General features: G+C 45.3%; 1 protein-coding gene across 1 annotated transcript in view; it reads right to left on the bottom strand.

Annotated features, from left to right (window-relative positions):
• The window catches only part of paf1 (PAF1 homolog, Paf1/RNA polymerase II complex component), a 45730-nt gene that overhangs the window by 19015 nt on the left and 14521 nt on the right, over positions 1-12194 (bottom strand). Inside the window, exons 4-9 of the mRNA XM_078533330.1 lie at positions 9415-9536; positions 8366-8432; positions 7851-7952; positions 7060-7165; positions 6002-6070; positions 1874-1977 (exon numbers count right to left, since the gene is read on the bottom strand). Coding sequence (XP_078389456.1) covers positions 1874-1977; positions 6002-6070; positions 7060-7165; positions 7851-7952; positions 8366-8432; positions 9415-9536 — 570 coding nt within the window. The remainder of the gene's footprint in view (positions 1-1873; positions 1978-6001; positions 6071-7059; positions 7166-7850; positions 7953-8365; positions 8433-9414; positions 9537-12194) is intronic.

Consider the following 12194-nt stretch of genomic DNA (forward strand, 5'->3'; position numbering starts at 1 on the left):
CATCAGGAGTACTGTGTACAGTGTTGGTCACCTTATTTAAGGAAAGATTAAAATGCGTTAGAAACAGTTAAGAGAAGGTTTACTTGTATCCACTGGAGTTTAGAAAAGTAAGAGGTGACTTGATTGAAACCTTTAAGATCCTGAGGGGTATTGGCAGAGTAGACGTGGAGAGGATGTTTCCTCTTGTGGGAGAATCTAGAACTAGGGGTCATGGCTTAAAAATAAGGGATCGCTCATTTAAGATAGAGATGAGAAGAAATGTTTTCTCTCAGAGGGTCGTGAGTCTTTGGAACTCTCTTCCTCAAAAGGCAGTGGAAGCAGGGTCTTTGAATATTTTTAGAGCAGAGCGAGATAGATTCTTGATTAACAAGGGGGTGAAAGGTTATCGGAAGCAGGCGGGAGGTTACAATCAGATAAGCCATGATCTTATTGAATGGCAGAGCAGGCTTGAAGGGCTGAGTGGCCTACTCCTGCTCCTGGTTCGAATGTTCATATGAGACGACGAGACAGTGGCGGGCGACGGAGAGAGGGTGGCGGGCGACGGAGAGAGGGTGGCGGGCGACGGAGAGAGGGTGGCGGGCGACGGAGAGAGGGTGGCGGGCGACGGAGAGAGGGTGGCGGGCGACGGAGAGAGGGTGGCGGGCGACGGAGAGAGGGTGGCGGGCGACGGAGAGAGGGTGGCGGGCGACGGAGAGAGGGTGGCGGGCGACGGCGGGGAGCAGTGGCGGGCGACGGCGGGGAGCAGTGGTGAATGGGAGACTGTATCCTCTTGCCACAGAGAATGTGTCAAGAGGTGCCCTCTCAGTCCTTCCAGCTCCTTTGTGCCAACCTGGGAGGGCTCTGTGAAGACGGAGGCCATTTTTGACGCTGACAGCTTTCTCAGAAGTCATTGACTATGATGTTACTGACTGCATCAGTACATGTGATGGAAAAACTCCCCCTAGTGTTGTGGTAACAATAAACGCTGCCTTCCTGGATATCTCCTGTCGTCTGCACTCCCAGGGTGCACATTCCTCCCTTTGTACTGGCAGACTGTGAGATTCAAGACTCAACCTGGTTTTTAAACTCACACTGAAATGGCCTGTCATTTTAAACCTTTCTGATGATTTCCCCTCTGCACCCTTCCAGCCCAGCCCACGGGGGAACATCACTGCCTCTCATCTGTACAGAGGACACCTCCCTCCCAGACTGCCTTTTTCATCTACCTGACTGGAACCACAAAATGGGACTGCAAGATAAATACAAACACTCACCACACTTAATCTTCCTGTCACCCATGCCCGGCCACGTGTAGTACCAGTAAACCACCTGGTATTCCTATACTGTGTTTCAAATGTTATGTTCTGAAAGAAATCTATCCAATTTACACCTGAATGAATCAATACGAACAGATTCCAACATCACACTAGGGAATTCATTCCGTAGCTGGGCCACTCGGTCACTGAAATATTGCTTCTGCAGATAAGTTTTGAATTTACCCTCTTCAAGTGCCGGCCACATTCTCTGATTCTATTGTTTTGGACACAATGAAACACGTCATGGTAGCTGATGTTGTCTAGTTTCTTTAGAATCCTAAGAATATCATCTGCCAACCTTGTTTTACACCCCTGGAATGTCTTGAGCTATTGAATCCATCTTAATTCTGTGCTATTTTCCTTCATGGCCTTAAACGGTTTCTCCCTGGTTTCTTTTGCAGCCTTGCTCCGTCAGGCACCTATAAGAATCAACACGATTCCATCTTTTGACAGCCAATCATTGTGTATTTAATAGCTTTAGTGAGGTAAGCTCACGGTTTGAACCTGTGAGGCTCTGAATGCACATTAAACCCAACATCCTGACCGTTAACTCCCAGCAGCGGGTCGGAGCACCTCACCTGATCATAGCTTGGGACATCATCTCCACAGCACCTGGGCCTGCGATCTCTTTAGGTGCTGGGTCGGAGTCGAATATGACCTGTGCACACGGGTTAATCCACATCTATGGAAAGGAGAAGGAAATAGAGATTTGAAATCATCCTCTACAATCTCAAGCAGTGGCAGGCATTTAAGGGGATATTTCAGAGTATTCAGAATAAGTACATTCCTATTATAAAGAAAAATTCTAAGGGGAGGACCTTTTAAGGAAAACATCAAACTTAAGGAAAAAGCAATACAACTCCACAAAGATGAGTGGCAGGACAGATGATTGGTCAGAATATAAAGGACGGTAGAGAATGACTTAACCAGGAGAAAGAAATTAGAGTATGAGAGGAAGCTAGCTAGAAATGTAAAAACTGATAGCAAGAGTTTCTACAGGTATTTAAAAAGGAAAAGAATAAGTAAAGTGAGTGTTGGTGAGAGGGTGACGGTGGGGAGTTAATAGTAGATAATAAGGAAATGGTGGAAGAAATGAACAAATATTTTGCTTGTGTTCACTACAGAGGATATAAATAACACTCCAGTAATACCTGCAAATCAGGAAGTGAAAGAGAGAGAGGAACTTGATGAAATAGAAGTCACTAGGGAAATGGTACTGAGCAAATTGATGGCACTGCAGGCTGGCAAGTCTCCAGGTCCTGATAGACTACATCCTAGGGTCTTAAAAGAGGTGGCTAATGAGGTAGATGATGCACTGGTGTTAATTTTCCAAAATACCCTAGATTCTGGAACGGTTCCATCAGACTGGAAATTAGCCTCTATTCAAGAAGGGAGAGAGGCAGAAACAAGAAACTATAGGCCAATTAGCTTGACGTCTGTCGTGGGAAGTTGTTAGAATCAATCATTAAGGAGGCTATAGCTGGGCACTTAGAACATCTCAAGGCAATCGGGAAGAGTGAGCATGGTTTTGTGAAAGAAAAATCATGCTTAACCAATTTATTGGAGTTTTTTGAAGGAGTAACATGCGCTGTGGACAAAGGGAAGCCTATAGTTGGATTTCCAGAAGGCATTTGATAAGGTGCCACATCAAAGATTATTACTGAAAATAAAAGCACATGGTATGGGGGTAACATATTAGCATGGATAGAAGATTGGCTGGCTGGCAGAAAACAGAGAGTTTGCATAAATGGGTCTTTTTCGGGTTGGCAGGATGTGACAAGTGGAGTCCCACAGGGATCTGTGCTGGGGCCTCAACATTTTACGATTTACATCAATGACTTAGATGAGGGGAACGATGCCACAGTAGCTAAATTTGCAGATGACACAAAGATAGGTAGGAAAGTATGTTGTGAAGAGGACATGAGGAGGTTGCAGGTGGATATAGATAGGTTGATCTATATCCTATATAGATATAGGCATCTGGCTAATGGAGTTTAATGTGTGAAAATGTGAAGTTGTTCACTTTGGCATAAGAACAAAAAAAGCAGAGTATTACTTAAATGGAGAACGGCTGCATAATTCTGAGGTGCAGATGGATCTAGGTGTTCTAGTACAAGAGTCACAAAAAGTTAGTATGCAGGTACAGCAAGTAATTAAGAAGGCTAATGGAATGCTATATTTTATTATGAGAAGGATTGAACATAAAAGTAAGAATGTTATGCTTCAGTTACACAGGGCATTGGTGAGATTGCACCTTGAATACTGTGTGCAGTTTTGGTCTCCTTATTTAAGGAAGGATGTAAATGCGTTGGAGGCGGTTCAGAGGAGGTTTACTACATTGCTACCTGGAATGAGTGGGTTGTCTTATGGGGAAAGGTTGGACAGACAGGGCTTGTTTCCACTGGAGTTTAGAAGAGTGAGGGGTGATTTGATTGAAGTATACAAGATCCTGAACGGCTTTGACAAGGTGGACGTGGAAAGGATGTTTCCTCTTGTGGGCGAGTCCAGAGCTAGGGGGTTTCCCTTTTAGGACAGAGATGAGGAGAAATTTTTTCTCTCAGAGGGCTGTGCAACTTTGGAACTCTCTGCCTCAGAAGGCGATAGAGGCAAGGTCATTGAATACTTTTAAGGCAGAGGTAGATAGATTCTTGTTAGGCAAGGGAATCAAAGGTTACCAAGGGTAGGTGAGAATTTGGAAATCGAAACACAAGATGATCAGCCATAATCTTATTGAAAGGTGGAGCAGGCTCATGAGGGCGGAATGGTCTTCTCCTGTTCCTATTTCTTGTGCTCTTAATCCTAATGGAACACAGCAGGATTGCTAGCATTCCATAGCCGTGAGCTTCAGTCCCTGCGTGAAATGCTGATGGGGATCTGACTGGGCGTTTCCGCAGTCAGGTTTCAGGTTTCCAGACTTCCAGCTTGGAGTGACAGACTGAAAACATTCACATCTGGTGTTCACTCCAGATCACAGCCCCTCACGCAATGTGCTCTGAGAGACAAAGTCTCAGTTCAACTCGATGGGTATCACTCTCCCCTTTGTATTAGGAGTTTTGTGCGTTCAAATGTCATTCTAGGACCTTAACGCAAAATCTTAGCTGGGAGGTGGCTGGGGTGGCGAAGGAAAAGTGGTACACAAAGGGTTAATTATAGGTTGCAGCGAAATAAACTCAATGGATAAACCGAGTAATTAAAATAGAAATTATGTGAAGCTAAATCTCCAAGTTAATGGGGAGAAAGGAGGCTAGGGATACACAGCTTTAAAAAAAAAAAGAACACAGCAACAAGACGGGCCCGGGATTTTTAAAAATTAATTTATGGGATCTGGGCGTCACTGGCTAAGCCAGCATTTATTGCCCATCCCTAATTGCCCTTGAGAAGGTGGTGGTGGTGGGTGAGCTGCCTTCTTGAACTGCTGCAGTCCCTGTGGTGTAGGCACATACACAGTGCTTTTAGGGGGGGGCGGTAGTTCCAGGATTTTGACCCAGCTGCAGTGAAGGAATGGCGATATAGTTCCATGGTGAGTGGATTCATTAAAGGCAAGTTTTATTTGACGGATTAATTTGCTTTTGAGAAGCAGCTGACTGGATAGACGAAGGGAATGCAGCTCAAAAATAGATTCTTAGAATCATCAGTGTACAGCATGGAAGGAGGCCATTCAGCCCTTCGCATCTGTGAGCTCTTTGTTAAAGGATTCCCAAACTACTTCTATTACCATTCTCTTCCTACAGTCTCGTGTTTATGATGTAGTGAATGTGGATTTTCAAAACATGATCAGCAAAACTCAGGCATGTGGAACAAGAGGAAACATAGCTGCAGGGGTAGAAAGTTGGCTGTTTAACAAGAAACAGAGTTAAGGAAAATAGGATTTGCCTGTGAATTGGTATACCCCATAGCCTTGTATCAAACCCAAACTAGTCCCACTGTCCTGGGGTCTCCTCGTAGCCCTGTCTTAATCCCAAAACCAATCACACTACTCCACTCTTTCCTAATAGGCCTGTTTTCCTCTGCTTCAAATGCTTATTCAACTTTCCCTGAAAAGGTGTAGTTCTACATGGACCTTTCAGAAAGCAATCAGGAAGATTTTCTCACGAGAAAGTTGCCAGAAAAATTCAGGCTTATGAAACAAGAGGAAGCATAGCCTCAGGGACAGAAAGCTGGTTGTTGGAACAGAAAACAAGGGCTTATTGGAAATAGCTACTGCTCACAGGAAGAACTTTTTGACGCAGCGAGTGGTATTGACCTGGAACTCGTTGCCTATGAGGGTGGTGGAAGCGGAGATGATCAATGATTTCAAAAGAAAATTGGATGGGCACCTGAGGGAAATAAACTTACAGGACTACAGAGATAGAGCAGGGGAACAGGACCGACTGGATTTCTCCAGAGAGTTGGCCTGCACTTTATGGGCTAAATGGCCTCCTTCTGTACTATAATTCACTCAATGGCCCCAGGTGTCAACTCTGGGTCCAATTACTCTGTGTGTACTGTTGTCTTGGGTGTCGATACATGGAGAACAATCTCAAAAGTTGTTGATGAGAGATAAATGCTGGCATCGTTTAACATTTGCCGATAATCTCCGCCACCTCCCCACCGTACCAGCCTACTCCCAATCCGAACAAGGTCACAAAATGAGACATTTCACTGGAATACAACGATGTGCCAAGGTCATGCAACATTCACTGGTAAAGCATGTCCATAGCTCTTACCTTAAAATCAGGGAACACAGGCATGACTTCCACAGGGGTAACCCGAGGCTTACTGTAATGTTGGGTGACCTGGGGGATGTAGACAGAGACACTCCAGTAAACAACAGCCCACACGCAAATCACCTCTCCAGGTACGAAGGCTGACAGAGACCAGTTTCACCCTCAGTCAGAATGCCAGCACCTAACTGACGAAAGGAAGGCTCAGAACCGAACCGTTAATCTGACCTTTCTTCATTCAGCCGCTGCTGGCTTGGGGCCTCTTGTTGTGATCTGGTTTGGGAGGATCTTTTTATTCATTCACGGGATGCAGGCGTCACTAGCAAGGCCCAGCATTTATCGCCCAGCCCTAATTGCCCTTGAGAAGGTGGTAGTGGGCCACATTCTCGAATACAACTAGCTGGTTTGTTGTTGATGGGCCATTTCGGAGGGCAGTTATGGGTCAACCATAATGCCGTTGGTCTGGAGCCACATGTAGACCAGGCTGGGTTAGGATGGCAGATTTCCTTCTCTAAAGGACACTGGTGAGCCAGGTGGGTTTGCACAACAATCTGGTAATTTTATGTTTATCATTACTGAGTGGAGCTTTTCATTCCAGAATTAATGAACTGAATTTAAATTCCCTCGCTGCCTTGGTGGGATTTGAACCCATGACCCTGCAGCATTAGATCCATCTGGATTACCAGTCCAGTAACATAACCACTATGTTATAACCACTCCTTCACAGCCCAAGGAGGCTGTAGAACTCGCTCAGGAGTAGTTTGGAACAGTCCCTTTACAGATGGTTTAACCCCCAAGGAGTACAGTCCCATGGAAAATACAAGTTAGAGTGTGGGCACTCCTTTACAAGGGAGGTGGTTTTAATTTGGTTTACTCCTAAGCAGGGAAAAGAATTAGGGCATCGTTTAGTAAACTTTCTGGAGGGATAATAATTTGATGGTCATGCAGGGAGGTGTAATATGATACCCTCCCTCAGACTGGAGGGGACTGGAGCTTGGTGGGGGGGGGTGGCAGTCTAACACTCTCAAGATTATCCTATCGGTTTGAATATTTTTTTCTACCTCTTTATTCGCGTCCACAAAGGTCTTTTCAATTGCTGCGATTTGGCTGTCTCGGTCCTTGTAAATCTCCTCCTCTGTGAACTGCTGTTTGACAGACACACCAATCCTGGTTTTGGGGGAGGAGTGAAGATAAAACAGTAACAGAATTGGTGCAAGTTACACCCCGAAACAGAAAGGCAACATCAAGAGTAACCACGTAACTCTCGCTAAAAATATACAGCAGGCAAGAACTCTGTGGTTCAGCTGAAGCTGCAAGTGGGTTTGCAATAATCGGCAGCATACTGGGACATGCTGCCTTGGATTGATTAGCTTTAGAAGTTGTCGTTCAGAATGCTAACTTTCAGAGTTGAACTCAGTCCCTAATATCCTCTGCCCAGAACCTGACATAGAGGCAGTGATTCTGAAAAGAAAACTTGGATTTGGGAACTAAACAACCTCAGGAGGGAGCTGCTTCATGTCTTACTGGAGAAAGAAACCAGCAGTCATTGGAAAAATAGGAGGGTTACGCAGCCACCTGGGATCAGCTGAGCAGGTTCACTATGTCCAAGAGGCCTCCATCTGTCATTAGCCCCAAGTTCCTCAATTCCATCTTCCCAGTGAATTTGAATGCTCATCTTAAAATGGTTTTAAGACGACATTTCAATTAATAGCACTTGGCGCGTGGCCAGTTGCTTTGCATTCAAAGACATTGTCTCGATCCCAGAAGGGTCTGTTTAACAGGATGAGATTTAAACACACACCCAATGTACCTCTCAAATAATCCACAGGAGTTTCAGCCCCATGTCACTTACTTGACTTCAGGTTTCTCATTGGAGATGCCATATCGGTTGAACTCTGTGGAGATATATTCAGTCTTTCTCATCCATGGCACCACCTTCGCATGCTGCTGCGACCTGAACAAAAAGGTGCTCAGTTACACAACTGCTCAATTATAACTGTTCCCCCTATGCGCTTTCAGCCAGCACCAACTGGGCTCTGGTCACTCCCGGGCAGTGACTACTGACCCCCTCCCCAGTTGCTCCTGACCAGCACCAGCTGAGCCCTGGTCACTCCTGACCAGTGCCAACTGTCTCTCTCCGCCACCCTCCCCCACCCCAGTCACTCCCAGCTAGCACCAACTGGGCCCTGGTCACGCCTGGCCAGTGTTGGCTGTCACCACCCTAAGTCACTTCCAGCCAGCAGTGACTGTCCCCCAGCCACTCCCGGCCAGCATCGACTGGCCCCTAGTCACTCCCGACTGGTGCCGACTGTCACCCCACCCCCCAGCCACCCTGGTCACTCCAAAGATAGACCTCTGACCTCTCACCTTTTTGAACTGGATGGTGCCTGAATTTCTTCTTCGAGTAACTTCTCATCTGCAATATCGAGGATGACTGTGGAGAGGTAAAGACACAATCAGAGGGCAGCAGTGCTCACTACAAGCACTAGGGAGCAGGATCATTCACAACAACAAGGGGAAACAAGTGCTGCATTTAAATTTGCCGACGCTTGATGTTTAGGTGGAAAGAGGGTGGGGCTCCCAATTGGTTGCAGTCATTCGATTCAGAATGTGAAGCAAAGGTCACCATTGTGCAGGGTCAGACTCTGATAAAGCATTCGAGGTCAAGGCTGGGTGACTGAGAATGGCCCGGGACTGTCCAAGAACAACATGGCTTTGATCTGATAACTTATAACTGGAAAACATGTTTTCTTTTCTGTTACAAAGGAACAAAGTGATTAACAGTAAAATCTATTCAAATTCCTTAGCTCTTACTGAACATTGTTCATGTAAAAGAGTTCTATCAAAGTATTGCTTGAAGACATGAAATTCCCAAGGGACATGACCTTAAGAGAGTAAGAGGAGGGGCTGTTGAACTTCACCAAGACAGCTCTGCTGAAATGTCCTGTACCCACTTAGTCTAATCCTCTGTAGTTTATAACAGACTTGAGTTTGTGTAATTAAGTTTGGTCACTGTCTTAACCTAGTGGCACCAGCTCGGAGCCAGTGTAATACTTTCACTCAGACAACTAAGTCTACAGAGGCATTGGGAATCTTATGCACAATTTATCACCACTGGGGTGACAATGAATTATCAGCTCCAGGGACAGAAAAGGACCAGATTTCAGATCACAAGGGATGCAGTCTGGTTATGAGAATGTTTTTGGGGCTGTTAAATGTGGAAAGAATCTGAAGCGGAACATTGCAGCTGGTCCTGGTGCTGCACCGGAGCACAGGAACCAGGGACCAAAGTGTGGGAACAGGGGATGGGACACAAGGGCATGAGGACAGGGATAGCTCACACTCCTTATCAGCAGATCCACAAGGAGCAGAGGCACGCAGAACATCACGTTGCTGCAGACTGGCCGGGGTCTTACCGTTGTTATCGATCCGGTACGTATCGGGGTTGATGAGATCAATCACGACTCCAAGGTCTGGCTCAGTTAACAGCTCATGTTTGTGCTGTTTTTCAAGAGAGGTGGCTTTATACTGTACAAACCTGGGAAATACACAGGATTAAATATTCAGTGCTGTTGTACAATTATACAATAACACAGCACAGGAGGCAGCCATTTGGTCCATCAAGCCTGCACTGGTTCTTTCAAAGATAAATCCAGTTAGTCCCACTTCTCCAGATCCCTACAATTTTCCTTCAATTATTTATCCAATTCCTTTTGGACACTACGATTGAATTTGCATCCACCACCCTATCAGGCAGTGCATTCCAGGTCCTAATCACTGTTTTCCTTGTTCTTTTGCCAATTACCCTAAATCTGTACCCTCTGATTGTCAGTTCTTCAGACAGTGGAATTCAGGCTTGGGCTGATAAGTGGCAAGTAACATTCATGCCACACAAGTGCCAGACAATGACCATCGCCAACAAGAGAGAATCTAACCATTTCCCCTTGACATTCAAGGGGAATGGAATATAAAAGTTAAGAAAGTTTACTGCAATTGTACAGGGTCTTGGTGAGACCAGATGGTCTCCTTATTTGAAAAAAGCATATAAATGCATTAGAAGCAGTTCAGAGAAAGCTCACTTGACTAATTCCTGGGATGAAGGGCTTATTTTATGGAGAAAGATTAAGCAGGTTGGGCCTCTACCCATTGGAGTTTAGAAGGATGAGAGGTGATCTTATTGAAACATGTAAGATCCTGAGGGGATTTGATAGGGTGGATACCAGGGAGATGTTTCCTCTTGTGGAAGAGACTAGAACTAAGGGACACAGTTTACAAATAAGAGATCTCCCTTTTAAGTTGGAGATGAGGAGGATTTTTTTCTCTCTCAGAGGGTCATTAGTCTGTGGAATTCTCTTCCCCAGAGAGCAATGGAAGCTTGGTCATTGACTTTATTCAAGGCTGAGTTAGATATATTTTTGATAGACAAGGGAGCCAAGGGTTATGGGGGGCAGACGGGAAAGCGGAGTTGAGACTACAATCAGATCAGCCATGATCTTATCGCATGGTGTAGCAAGCTTGAAGGGCCGAATGGCCTACTCCTGCTTCTAAGTCTTATGTTCCTAATCACAGAGATTAAAATGCCAACATGGATGATGAGCCTATACTGGCTATTGGGGAAGTCGGGGAGTATTTTGCGGAATGTGTGAAGTGTGGTCCCGCTTTGATTTTTGGAAACAATAGTAAGGTCTGGGTTTTTGCATTACCAGCGATAGAGTGAATGTTTCTCACTGTTTAGTCATGGGTGATGCATCCTTCTCAGAGACTTTCTTTCTCACTGGGATAAATCTTTGCTGAGAGTTATTAAATACCTCCTTAAAAGTCTGCCACTGCATCTCTGCTATCCTACCTTTTAACCTAGTTTGCCAGTTCACTTTGGCCAACTCTGCCTTCATACCCTTATAACCACCTTTTAAAACACTGGTCTCAGACCCACACATCTCCCCTTCAAACTGAACGCGAAATTTTATCATGTTATAATGGTCGCCTAGTGGTTCCTTTTCTATGATGTTGTTGATTAATGCGGTCTCATTGCACATTACCAGGTCTAGAACAGTCTCCTCCTTGGTTGGCTCTAGAACATACTGCTCTATGATCTAATCTTCCAAGCTACCTTTGACAATCTGATTTGCTTAATCCACATACAGATTAAAGTCACCCATGATTACGGTGGTATCTTTCTTAAACATTCTATTTATTTCCTCCTGTATACTCTGGCCTATAAACTACTTTCACAATTGCCCTGTTATCTTTCCTATTTCTCTCTAATGTCTATCAGGTCACACATATTTATTTCTAACTGTGCTAACAATTCACCCATTTTGTTACGAATGCTGCGCACATTCAGATACAGAGCCTCTAACTCTGTCTTTTTACCGTTTTTTCAATCTCTGGCCTTATCTGCTGGTGCACTCGTAAGTGTGTGCACTCTGTCCCTTCCTGCCACACTCTGGTTATCATTACCCAAATTGCTACCCTGCTCTATTCCTCGTTGTTTCCCTTTGATTTCCTACACCTCCTCTCACATGATCCCTTCCCTGCACTACTTAGTATAAAGCCCCTTTTACCACCCTAGTTACATAACTCACAAAACACTGATCCCAGCACGGCTCAGGTGAAGACTGTCCCAACGGTATAGCTCCCAATTTCCCCAGTACTGGTGCTAGTGCCCCATGAATTGAAACCCATTTCTCCCACACCAGTCTTTGATCCATTCTTCCATCTCTGTAATCTTATTTATCCTATGCCAATTTGCTCGTGGCTCAGGTAACAATACAGAGGTAATTACCTTTGAGGTTCTGCTATTTAATTTGGCCCCTAGCTGCTCATAATCCCGAAGCAGAACCCCTTTCCTAGTCCTGTCTATGTCATTGGTATCCACGTGGACCATGACAACTGGATCTTCGCCCTCCCACTGCAAGTTCCTCTCCAACTCCAAGCAGACGTTCCAAACCTGGCACCAGGCAGACAACACAGACCTCAAAAGCCCAGCCAAAAGGGCCTCTCAACAAAAGCACCAAGTGAAAGATTCATCGCCAGCTACATCAGACAATGATCTCGGTCCCTCCACAAGATCACACTGCCACCAGCACAGATGAAGCAAAGGTTTTAGTTGCAATGAAGAAAGGGAGGCAACTGGCAGAGATGGTAACCACCCTGGAATTTCTTCATCAATTAGGCCCCAAGGAACTCCAATGGC

The sequence above is a fragment of the Cetorhinus maximus genome, chromosome 32 (genome assembly GCF_964194155.1).
Source record: "Cetorhinus maximus chromosome 32, sCetMax3.hap1.1, whole genome shotgun sequence".
Lineage (NCBI taxonomy): Eukaryota > Metazoa > Chordata > Chondrichthyes > Lamniformes > Cetorhinidae > Cetorhinus > Cetorhinus maximus.